At 45.6% G+C, this 13,029-nt stretch overlaps 1 protein-coding gene across 2 annotated transcripts in view; it reads left to right on the forward strand.

Moving 5' to 3' along the window:
• Window positions 1–3,505: 3,505 nt before the first annotated feature.
• The window catches only part of rassf3 (Ras association domain family member 3), a 44,013-nt gene continuing 34,489 nt past the window's right edge, over window positions 3,506–13,029 (forward strand). The window contains exons 1-2 of one of the 2 annotated variants that reach the window (XM_010903610.4): window positions 3,506–4,097; window positions 11,911–12,044. In XM_010903610.4, the coding sequence (XP_010901912.2) occupies window positions 3,581–4,097; window positions 11,911–12,044 (651 nt within the window). In that variant the 5' untranslated portion in view covers window positions 3,506–3,580. Of the gene's footprint in view, window positions 4,098–5,834; window positions 5,971–11,910; window positions 12,045–13,029 lie in introns of those variants that run through there. The other variant, XM_020042968.2, reaches the window with a different exon arrangement.

A 13,029-nucleotide genomic window follows, 5' to 3' on the forward strand; every position in this document is an offset into this window, starting at 1 on the left:
CAGAAGAAGATTAATGTTTTGGAATGGCGCAGCCAAAGCCCAGACCTGAATCCAATTGAACATCTGTGGGGTGATCTGAAGAGGGCTTTGCACAGGAGATGTCCTCGCAATCTAACAGATTTGGAGCGCTTTTGCAAAGAAGAGTGGGCAAATATTGCCACGTCAAGATGTGCCATGCTAATAGACTCCTACCCAAAAAGACTGAGTGCTGTAATAAAATCAAAAGGTGCTTCAACAAAGTATTAGTTTAAGGGTGTGCACACTTATGCAACCAGGTTATAGTGAGTTTTTTATTTTTCCCCCTCAAGGATTTCAGTTTGTTTTTCAAATGAATTGTTCACATTATAGGTCACATTAAAGGTGGAAAAATTCTGACATGATTTATCTTTGTCTCATTCTTTTACATCACAGAAACCTGGCATTTTAACAGTGGTGTGTAGTTTGTTTTAATATCCACTGTGTATATACAGTGAGGAGAACAAGTATTTGATACACTGCCGAATTTGCAGGTTTTCCTACTTACGAAGCATGTAATGCTTTTTTTTTTGTCTGTAATTTTTATCATAGGTACACTTCAACTGTGAGAGGCGGAATCTAAAACAAAAATCCAGAAATCACATTGTATGATTTTCTTATAATTAATTTGCATTTTATTGCATGACATAAGTATTTGATCACCTACCAACCAGTAAGAATTCCGGCTCTCACAGACCTGTTAGTTTTTCTTTAAGAAGCCCTCCTTTTCTCCACTCATTACCTGTATTAACTGCACCTGTTTGAACTCTTTACCTGTATAAAAGACACCTGTCCACACACTCAATCAAACAGACACCAACCTCTCCACAATGGCCAAGACCAGAGAGCTGTGTAAGGACATTAGGGATAAAACCTGCACAAGGCTGGGATGGGCTACAGGACATTAGGCAAGCAGCTTGGTGAGGAGGCAACAACTGTTGGCGCAATTATTAGAAAATGGAAGAAGTTCAAGATGACGGTCAATCTCCCTCGGTCTGGGGCTCCATGCAAGATCTCACCTCGTGGGGCATCAATGATCATGAGGAACCTCCTTCCCTCAGTAACAGCATTGAAGATGGGTCGTGGCTGGGTCTTCCAGCATGATAACGACCTGAAACACGCAGCCAGGGCAACTAAGTCGTAGCTCCGTAAGAAGCATCTCAAGGTCCTGGAGTGGCCTAGCCAGTCTCCAGACCTGAACCCAATAGAAAATCTTTGGAGGGAGCTGAAAGCCTGTATTGCCCTGTGACAGCCCTGAAACCTGAAGGATCTGGAGAAGGTCTGTATAGAGGAGTGGGCCAAAATCCCTGCTGCAGTAGGTGCACACCTGGTCAAGAACTACAGGAAACGTATGATCTCTGTAATTGCAGACAAAGGTTTCTGTAACAAATATTAAATTCTGCTTTTCTGATGTATCAAATACTTATGTCATGCAAAAAAATGCTAATTAATTACTTAAAAATTATACAATGTGATTTTCTGGATTTTTGTTTTAGATTCCATCACTCCGTTGAAGAGTACCTATGATTACAGACTTCTACATGATTTGTAAATGGGAAAACCTGCAGAATCTGCAGTGTATCAAATACTGCATACACTGGGGAGAAAAAGTATCTCACAAGTGAGTACACCCCTCACATTTTTGTAAATATTTGATTATCTGTTCATGTGACAACACTGAAGAAATGACACTTTGCTACAATGTAAAGCTTGTATAACAGTGTCAATTTGCTATCCCCTCAAAATAACCCAACACACAGCCATTACTGTCTAAACTGCTGGCAACAAAAGTGAGTATACCCCTAAGTGAAAGGGTCCAAATTAGACCCAAAGTGTCAACATTTTGTGTGGCCACCATCATTTTGTAGCACTGCCTGAACCCTCTTGGGCATGGAGTTCACCAGAGCTTCACAGGTTGCCACAGGAGTCCTCTTCCACTCCTCCATGGCGATATCACAGAGCTGGTGGATAATAGAGACCTTGCGCTCCTCCACCTTCCGTTTGAGGATGCCCCACAGATGCTCAATAGGATTTAGGTCTGGAGACATACTTGGCCAGTCCATCACCTTTACCCTCAGCTTCTTTAGCAATGCAGTGGTTGTCTTGGAGGTGTGTTTGGGATCGTTATCGTGTTGGAATACTGCCCTGCGGCCCAGTCTCCGAAGGGAGGGGATCATGCTTTACTTCAGTATGTCACAGTACATGTTGGCATTCGTGGTTCCATCAATGAACTGTAGCTCCCCAGTGCTGGCAGCACGCATGCAGCCCCAGACCATGACACTCCCACCACCATGCCTGACCGTAGGCAAGATACACTTGTCTTTGTACTCCTCACTTGGTTGCCGCCCCACACGCTTGACGCCATCTGAACCAAATACGTTTATCTTGGTCTCATCAGACCACAGGACATGGTTCCAGTAATCCATGTCTAGTCTGCTTGTCTTTAGCAAACTGTTTGCAGGCTTTCTTGTGCATCATCTTTAGAAGAGCCTTCCTTCTGGGATGACAGCCATGCAGACCAATTTGATGCAGTATGCGGCGTATGGTCTGAGTACTGACAGGCTGACCCCCCACCCCTTCAACCTCTGCAGCAATGCTGGCAGCACTCATACGTCTATTTCCCAAAGACAACCTCTGGATATGGGGACAGCAAATTTACACTGATATACAAGCTGTACACTCACTAATTTACATTGTAGCAGTGTCATTTCTTCAGTGTTGTCACATGAAAAGATATAATCAAATATTTACAAAACTGTGAGGGATGTACTCACTTTTGTCAGATACTGTATGTCAAATAGTTATTTGTATGATTTGGATGATTTTACCTTTTTATCTCAAAAGTGAGGAGAGTAACAGCAAGGTGAGTTTTGTATGCTCCACAAAATAACTCAAAGTATGTGTATATTTGTCATCATGCATTTGTGTTATTAAGATCAGCCTAGTCCATCTCGAAAGCTTCTACTGGGTGACGTTATTTAGAAAGTTGCAATGGTATAAAAATGCCTTAAGATCATTGCAGCATATCTGTACAGGTATGTCACTCATCTCAAGGTGTGTTTTCTGCATTGTGTAGGTATGCCACTTATGTAAGGTACTGTACATGATACTGCTGAAATGTTGTGTCCCTAACAGACTTGACATGCAATGTTGACACGTTTCAGTGGTAATTCCTTTTACTTTGAACTAAATGAGGTGTACAGCCATGACAAATGGTAGGAAATACGGCAGGTGAGGGATTATTTGCTCACATCACAGTGATCAGCTAAGTACAAGGCGAAATTATTGTCTACTGACCTCAAGCAGTACAAATGAAGGAGGATTCCTTGAGATGAGTAGTGAAATAAAACCCAGCCCCATACCTGCTAAACCTGCTTACAGACAACAACACACAAGCACACACAGAGAGAGGGCGCAGCATAGTGTACATTACTGTGGATTTGGGTTAAAATAACGTGTCGCCAGATTTCCTAAAGAAGCTGTATCTCACACCTGGGAAGCGTTCGATTACTAGTCACTGCTGTCGCGTTGCCTTGAGAGTGCGCACTGCGTAACGTTTATCGCGATGTACCACAGGAAGTATTCGCCGACGCGTTACACCTGTGTCGAATCACCGTTGGCTGTGGATGTTGTCGTTAATATTTCACCACTGTCACATAGGAGGACAGTGGATAATAGTGTCGTAGAAGTGTCCTCTCCACCCAGGATGCGCCAGTCAAAAGCCAAGGCTGTGAAAGCTATCCGAAGCCATCCTTCTCCTCCAAGCCGCAGTCTGGTGAGCATCGAGGCTGTCTGGAGCGAGAAAAAAGCAGACTTGCCACTACCGATTTTTGTCGTTCGGAAACCAGAGTCGGAGAGGACACCAGAGGTAATGAATCCCGGGGAAAACGGCGGCCCCTGCCGCGGCGGTAGGAAGAGGGGTTTCAAGCCCCCGGATGTGAGGACTATATTCTCCCCCAGTGAGAGAGACCCACGGGTGAGAGAGGAGAAGGGTGAGGGACATACCTTCTACCCAGAAGTTTCGGGCGCGTGGTGCGACGTGTGCTGCAAGTACATTCTTCACTTTTCTCTGATGTGTTCAGGTAAGTTCTGCTGTAGCCTAATAGGTTTGTTTAGAGTATGATCTGGTCTTACCAATGTCAACGACTACAGCAGACAGCAATTTGGTTAACAGATTGCATCTTCAGGTATACAGTTATTCAGTAAATGTACTTATTAACGAAACTATCTAAACCAGCTGGTGTTCAGCATGGAAGCTTACAGTAGTACACCTCCACAGGGAAGGGCTAAACACGACACATTGCATGTTGATGAACTGGTTTGAAGGGAAACATTCTATTACAGTCTTACGAAATGCTTCACTCTCAATTCAGCTCTCTGTGTATTGCTTTACCCTTACCCACTCACGTCTTTACATTATATTTAGCTGTTTATTGATACTAGCATAACGCCGCCATCACATGTGTAAACATTGTAATAGGCACGATCGGAGTGCTTTGATACAGCACTTATACCGTGGTATACCGTGGTTACCACAAACTCCTGAAGAGGCTATTTGCATTCATAAACTGGGGTAATTGGAATTGTAAAAAGTTCAACATGGGCTATTTATAGTCGTGGTAAATGGGTTGGATACACCACAGCTTTCCGCCAATCAGGATTCAGGGCTCCTATGAGTTACAGTTAAATACGTTGTATATTGACTACATTTCACTTTTGAGTTGTTTTGCAGACTCTTCTCCATAGCGACTCACACTTAATATAATTTGACCATTTGACTGGTGCACTCACAGAAAGGTCCAGGTCTGCTGTTCACTGGCCTATACAATGTGGTGGCTCTGCCAGGGCTTCGTCCAAGTCCAACTACCTGCATTCCTTCGGTTAACCCAAATGTGACACCGGGTGTCAGGGACAAAGGTGACTTTCCCCGTTGCGTCTGCTGTTTCCCCCACAGTGAGTCTGGACTCGGGTTGCGGCAGTGGCGCTGGAGGGAAACAGAACCAGTCGGATGGTCTGACCACTCAGTGAATGTTTAATGGCATTATCTGTTCTCACACTTACTGGACTCCCTCAACGACGGGTTCCGGACCGGGGGGGGGGGGGGGGGGTGTCACTCATGCACACCTCAGCCGAAACATTGGCTCTGTAGGGCAGCGTGATGAGCTCAGCCCGAGGGCTTGGTTCAGAGCCATCCACGTGGAGAGGTGAAAAGGTTGGATCAAAATAGACATGCAGGTGAAATAAAACAGTTGTCCTTATGTTCACTGCCTCAGGGGATAACCTGTTGTAATTCCCCATGAATAGATCCGTTTTTATTTTCCACTAGAGTGGATGTGTGTGTGTGTGTTGTGGGCCAGGACTTGGGCAACAGCACGTGGACGATTCGAAGATTGCGGAAGCCGCCCGGCTTGAGACTGCTGCCAACTACCTGTCTGTGTTTGCCCTGGCGCGCTGCTCTTGTTTATGCAGGCACGGTGACAGTGTGGCTTCAGAAGACACAACTGCCTGTGACAGGTTAATGACCCAACACAATGACTACACACACACACACACACACACAGGGTGAATGAGGGGCTTCAGTCAGGGGAGGGACTAGCCCTGACCAGACATGACACAGAGGCCAGACAGGGCTGGGCAGAAAGAGAGGGAGGGAAGGAGAGAGAGTGGGGGTGGGAAAGGGTAGAGGGGCCAGAGGGAACGGCAGTCCAGAGCTGGGATCTGCAGGAGCAGAGTGGCCTCATGGTGGATTTGTGCGTCGCTCTCTGCCAACTGGAGCCCATAGGGCATGTGAACTGTAGCCTGGATGCATGAGAGACTTAGTGTGAGAGGGAACCATGGGGCTGGCTAGAGGGTTCGGGAGGACTCTGAGGAGGGTGTCTGGGTTCTTCTTCCGTGTTCCTAAACTCATTCGCCGTTCTGGACGCCTGGAAATCAGCCTGCTCTGGAGGAACTCTGGTGAGTGTGTGTGCGCGCATGCAGTAGTGTATGGGATTGTTTAGCCATTCCCTGCAAAAGGCTCTTGGCATTTAGGTGAACTACATCACCAGCCTATCCACTTGAATAACACAAAATAGTTGCTAGCGAGATAAATATCACTGTGGTTATTTTTCACAGCTGGCTACGTTGAATATGCTACCTTTGCAAAAATCACTGTATAGGTTTAGGCTTCACACTGGTGTCAAGTTATGACATTTGGATATGTCTGCTGCCTTGTGGTTTGTTTAGGCAGTTCTCTGTCTGAAACTCATATATTTTCCCTAATCTTCCCTTTCTCTCCTCTAAGATTCTGTCATTGAGATGGAGTTCTTGGTCAACATCCTCTGGTTGAGTTGGGTTGGGTTTTTGGAGACTTTTCACGCAGAGAATTGTTGATGGCATGACCAGGACGCTGTGACTTGGAACTGTTAGAACAGTGTGCTTATGAAATGGCCCGTGGTGTTTTGGTGCCGGAGCGAGAGGTAAATGAAGTGGTTGTGGAGACAAAGCGACAGTGTGTGGATGCTGTGTCTGGCTACCGTCCAGGTCCTTCGCTGTACAGACCAGCCACGGAGGCCATGTTGGGTCCCCAGGCAGACCGATCACTCACTGGCTTTCCTCGACACTCGATCACTTCACTCAGCTTTGATTACAGGATAAGAAAACACGATCTTCTCTCGCTCTCTCTGTCTCCCGCGTGCCTGCGTGCGTGTGCGTGCACGCACACACGTTTACACACACACACAGCAGTGCCATCAGGTTTCAAAGGGCTCTTTCCCTCTGACAAATTATGTTGAGTTCAAAGTAAACAATGACAGTAGTCTGAAAGGAATGAAGAAAGGAGAAGATGCCGAGGACTTGAGGGGACAGTGTGGGGGATGGGGACCCCCCCCCCCCTAAAGAAACACAGCCCACACCTGTCCTGTCGCTCCAGGGTCAGACACACCTGTTAGATGGTGGAGGGAGACTACCAGGTGCTCCCAGCTCACCCTCTGACCTCACACACACACAGGTCTTCTTTAGTCCATGTAACTCCAAGAGGTCTTGAGTACGTCTTCTTCAACCGTACCGTGTTGTGGGAAAGTGTGTAATCGTTTCCATTCTACTGTAAGCAGGTCTGGGTGAGAGTGTCTGCTAAATGACTGTAATGTAAATGTCCAGGGGAAGGCTCAGACTCTGCCCATTCCCACTTGAACCAAATCTATGGTCTTTACATAGTAATAATTAGGTGATTGTTGTATTTATTGTGTACTAGTGTTATATATGTCCAAATTTCCGTTTTAAAATATCCCACTTTCACTGAGGGACCCTTAGAGAGTGTGGCTATAGACATTAAACCAGACATTTGTTTAGGGATAACTGCCTTGCTCAAGGCTGGAACACGTTTTCCTCTCACCCTTTCGTCTCAGGATTCGATCCAGCAACCATTCGGTCACTCACCCAATTCATCTTACCGCCAGGCTACCTCATGACTCAGAATTCAGGAGCGGAAACACCGGACCCGACAGTTTTCCTCCGGTAAAAGAGTACGCAGGTGATGTTGAACTACGGTGTTTGTGCCTGTTATGTAAGTGGGTCCGGGTCAGCTACTCTCATCCACGCTGGAGGCCAGGTGGTGCGGAGCTTGGGGTGGGGGGCGTGTTTGTATTTTAAGGAGCACGAAGTCGGAGGGCTGAATTAGCTCTTATCACGTCTGTGAGAAGGTGGCTACAGGTTCTCCTTATCTCTCGTTCTAAATGATTCGTGCTCCGACTCTAAATTCAACACTCGACTGGCTCTGGTCTTTCTTAGGGTCGGCATTTATCTGTTTGTATAGCGTGTTGTTGTTCTTTTTGTGGGTTTGTGAGGCATTGTGGGAAAACGCTGAGTTCGCTGAGCGCCCTGTTTGGCTTTCAGTTCCACTGATTGAGTCTGATCGATTGGTTCGATCTGGGTCGTTACTGGAAGTTCTGTTATCACCGAGACAGCACAGCTAAACCACACAACACGCGCACAAGGACACGCGCACAAGGACACGCGCACACACATCAGTTATTATAGATTCACTCCTAGAAACGAAGTGCCCAGCCTAGGGTGATCCCACGGTCTGGGCCACTGCCGCCGGTGCCCATATACTGCCACAGCATGAGTCCGAATCCAGCCAACAGCTCTTAGCTAAAACTCCCCAGTAAATACCACTGTCCTCGGAAGCCTGTTGTACGCTGTCGTTTCATTATATTGTATTTCTGCTTGATGAGCTGTGACTGTCTGAGGTGTGGCATAGCCTGTGGAATAGCGTAGTAGTACATGTGTATGGGCGGTGTAACACTTCCTCTTTGGTTGTGGCCCCAGGGCCTAGCTGGGACAATGGCTAGACTTTACCTCATTGTAGTGCGGGTTACGGTCAGGAAGCCTACCAGACTGGACAACCTCTTTGTGTGCAGATGAGCTCAGAGAGGTCCACATTCTTGCCGGCACACACACATCAGAGTTCTTGATTTGAATCGACAGATCAGATGTGCATTGGAATAGGATTGGAACACGTCAAAGATCGTTCGGTGCGTTGACTATAAAACAGCGTCTTGTTCTCCACACAGGAAGGCGGCCTGTGACCACTAACAGAGAGCTATACAGTGCTAACCGTTTTATATTTTGTAGGCCTAATGTTTCTGAAGCGGACCTGTCTTATATCGCTGCCTATCAAGTTGATTATATGTCATGTCTAGTAATGTGCAGCTCCTTGAGAATCCAGCCATTAACCACATGTGCAACCGACTCCAATACTTTTAACTCAGTGTGTCGAATGGAGAAAGAAAGGCCATTCCACTGATGTATCTGTGTGATATTGAGGTGTGTTGTAGAGAGAGATTCCATTATGGGTGACAGAAAGCTCCAAGGTCACACATTTGTCTACCACAACTTAATCACACACGCATACGTTATACGTTTTACAATCAATGTAGGGGCCGCAAACATTATTCCCATCTCAAACCCCCAAACCTTAAACCTAAACATAGCCCTAAACTTTACCTAAATGTTAAGTTTCACTAAATCCTCACAACATTTCCCTAAAACCTGACCCTTAGCTAGAAATGGGGCTGCAACAACTTATCGATAAAAATCGATAACATCGATAATAGAAATTGTTGGCAATGAATATCATTATCAATTAGTTGGGGCTACTCTAAATTCAGCAAAAAAAAAAAAAGATGGCAGAGACCACACCAGAGGGTCGTTGCATACAACCAAAAACGTTGTACGTTTGGGACCACTTTACGTTTAAGAATTCAACTGAACAATTTCTTGCAAAATATGCATATCAGAACTCACGGCATGAGCATTTAAAGAGAACGAGTTGAAGCCGTGTTGACAGAAGATGAATGGTGCTCAGCACAGCAAGTTAATATAATATGAATTCGTCATTCATAATAATTTGTATTCATGGAGTTACGTTTTTAATTGAGAAATAGTTCATCTTGAATGTGTGGCAGAGTTAACAGTCACCTACAAACCAGAGATTTTGTGTGTAGTTGAGCAGCTTCAGCTAGCTAAGCATTCACGCTGTTACCGATGAAAACCAGTTAGTGTCAAATTTGGTGAGTTCTGTATTTTTTCACTTAAAACACGTTGAGGCATTTAAATGCATTACACTTAACATTTACAGTATCACTCAAATGTCTTTCAACCAGTTTTATGATTCCCTGGAATGCTTTTCCAACAGTCTTGAAAATTATATTAACCCTTTAATTTTTTCACGTTTATATTTGTCTTATAAATAAAACTGCCTACAGTTATGATTAAGGCATTGTAAAAGGATAAAATAAACACTTTTTATATTTTATATAAAACACTTTGGTGTATGGAATTGGTGTATTTATTTCTATCCGATTAATTGATTAATCAAAATAGTAATCAACTGATTTAATTGATTATCAAAATAGTTGTTAGTTGCAGCCCTAGCTGGAAAAGCATTTATTTTCTAGTGTGGACTGGACAATTTGTCAGGTTTTTCTGTCTTTCCAGGGACCTCTGGTGAAGACAGACCTGGATCACGATTTAGGAATATCTATCTATGTGGGGACACAATATATTTCCCATTCAAAAGCACATCTTCCTTTTCCCCTAACCCACTGTCCATTCCCCTAACCATAACCCACTCTCTATTCCCACTAACATTAACCCACTGTCTATTCCCCTAACCCTAAACTACTCTCTATTCCCCTTAACCTTAACCCACTGTCTATTCCCCCTTAACCCACTGTCTATTCCCCCTAACCTTAACCCACTGTCTATTCCCCTAACCTTAACCCACTGTCTATTCCCCTAACCTTAACCCACTGTCTATTCCCCTTTAACCTACTGTCTATTCCCCCTAACCTTAACCCACTGACACCCCCCCCATCTCTCCTGTCCATCACTGTGGCAACTGAGGCTCCATTTGACAGGCAAATCACCCACTCAGCACTGCTGCACTGAGACACTGGAAGGGGGAGAAAGACAATGTCTAAGCGACTGACTGAGTGAGTCTGTGTGAGAGAGGGAGAGAGAGACGGAGAGAGCAATAGCGGCCGGGCGAACGAGTCCTCGGGTCGGTCTGGGACGGCGAGGTAGAAAGGAGTTCCCAGTCGATGCCGGCTCGAGTTCCCGACGCCTGTTTTTGCAAGAGAGTGAGTGGGTCCGAGCTGGGCCTGTTGCTACTGGCCTGTGGGTGTTACCTCCACCACTGTCAGGGAGCGTTGGTCAGCAGACAGAACGGTCAGGGTGAGGAGGCATTTGTGTGTGTTTGAGTATGAGGTAGGAAGGAGATGGTGTGCTGGTGTGGGATGGGACCAGCCATCAGTAAACTGTCGGTGAAGCTCAGCCAGCAGGTAAAGAGCAGGTCTTCAGGTAAGAGAGAACACACACACACAGACAGACAGACGGTGCTCTTTTGCTGGATGTTGTAAACTGGATGAAGGGAGTGTCTCTGTGTGAAATGTATTCTGTTATTCGGACGCTCTCCCTGTCTCTCCTCCAGTCAGAGTTATTGCTAAGTGGGAAGATGGAAGCTGGCCAGACACTGTAGAGAGAGAGTCCACATTAGAGATGCCTTCATCATTTTAGTCTGCTATTGGGGAAGCAGCAGTTCCTGTGTCACTGCTAACTGTCTGCAGGTCCGACAGATCTGATTGCTTGTCAGCTAAGGAGTTCTTCTTATCTGCTGGATTTTAAATATGCGTACTGCGGTTAGGTTTTTGTGGAACTCGGAATGGTTTGAATGGGAACTTTGTTTCACTTCACCAAGCTGAATCTGGACTGATGAAAGAGTGCTGAATAGTGACTGTCTGTTTTCAGTGTGTTTGCATACTGTGGATGAGCTCATTTCTGTCTGGTCCTCGGCTCACCAAACAACACAACCTGAATATTGTTCCTGCTGAAGTCCTGAGTCTGGAGTTCCAGGAAATATTTGCATAGACGTTTGGGGTTGGGTTATAGCTTAGTATGTATTAGGTTTGGATTATTATGGTTTTATATTATTTATCAACAGGTTATTGTCAGGCAGAAAACACATTTACCTTTAAAAAAATATTCAAACATCACTGTATTAAAGTGGCTTTCCTATATAACCCTAACCCATTATACATTTTTAATGACATTTTGATTGTAGTAAAATGAAACATGAATCCACAGTTCCTTGTTAAAGATCACGCTGCTTCTGAGTTAACACAGATGAAACATGTAAGAACCTCTGGGCAAGGAAGTGGCTAAAGTTTTCAGAGGTGGAAGAATAACTTGGGAGTGTATACAAAACGGTGACATTTGATGCTGTCTCGGAGGCCTCGGCCGGCTCAGTTGACAGGCCCTACCACGGAGATATCTGTCCGTCTGTCTGAGTCAGCAAGGTCAGGTCAGTGTTCGCCCGTCCCAGTCGTTCACCGAGCTCCTCTGCTTCTCCTTCAGGGTGCAAGTACACGTGTCACCCAGAGTGTCGAGAGAACGTGTCGCTGGACTGTCACCCAGGCGCACCTGTTGCCGTGGACACCCCCCTCAGCCCCCTCAGCCAGGACCACCTGAATAACAACACTCCGCCCAATGTGAGTACACAACAGCAATTTTGCTCCCTCTCTCTCTCACATGTGCATGCGTTTGTGCGTGTGTGTGCTTGTGTGTATCAGGTCTTCTGTTGAAGTAGTATTTCTGGAGATGTGTGGTAAATACATGCTGTTGTTACTCCCAGCTATTTTGCCTCCACTTTCAACTCACTTCGCCATGACTCAGCTTCCTGTCCTGCATTATATTCCACCACAAGAGGGCGCTGGAATGCCGTACATTTCTACCCCATACTGAGATGTAGTTCACTAATGTACCACCAGATGTCGTTCTCACTGTCTCAGAACTCTTGGGTGAGTGACTCAAGTGTTTTGGGGTGCGTGCAGACAGTCGTGTGTTAGCTCTGAATACTCCCGGTGGTTTTCTACAGAAGAGTGTGTGTTTCGGATTAGCTGGGTGGGGCCGGTGCTTGAGAACAGCTGTCTTTCCCTAAAGAAGAGCCATACAGTAATCATGTTAGCATGTACTGAGTGTAGTTCACTCAGGGAACGGCTGAAGGCATTGTGCCAAATGGACCCATTTTTGTATATCTCTGTCAGTCTTCAACACTGCAGTGGGACACTTTTAGTGGTGAGAGGTTGTCTAAGAAAGGTTTGATCAGCAGAAACCTGGGCTCAGGGCTGAACAGGGAGTGTTACTCTGGTGTGTGTGTGGCTGTGTCAGATATTGGATGGTATTGACCACCTTCTTACTTGTGACCTCCCATCACCAGAAAAACCTCAATCCTCCCAGCGGACTAGAGGACCAGTCTATCTGTCTAACTTTGATTTGATATGAAACCGTGTCATGTCTCAGAGAGAGAACTTGTACACAGGGCAGAGGAAAACAGTGAGCTATGTATCCCAGGTTAGAGTAGTCTGAAATAAACTACTAAGACATTGTCAGGAATCCTCCGTAATGTCTCTCTGCAAAAACGTAATTACGAACTCAATACCTAGTGTTGTCTTCTCTGGTATGTGTGTCTGACAG

This window comes from Esox lucius, chromosome 23, assembly GCF_011004845.1.
Source record: "Esox lucius isolate fEsoLuc1 chromosome 23, fEsoLuc1.pri, whole genome shotgun sequence".
NCBI classification, from domain to species: Eukaryota; Metazoa; Chordata; class Actinopteri; order Esociformes; family Esocidae; genus Esox; species Esox lucius.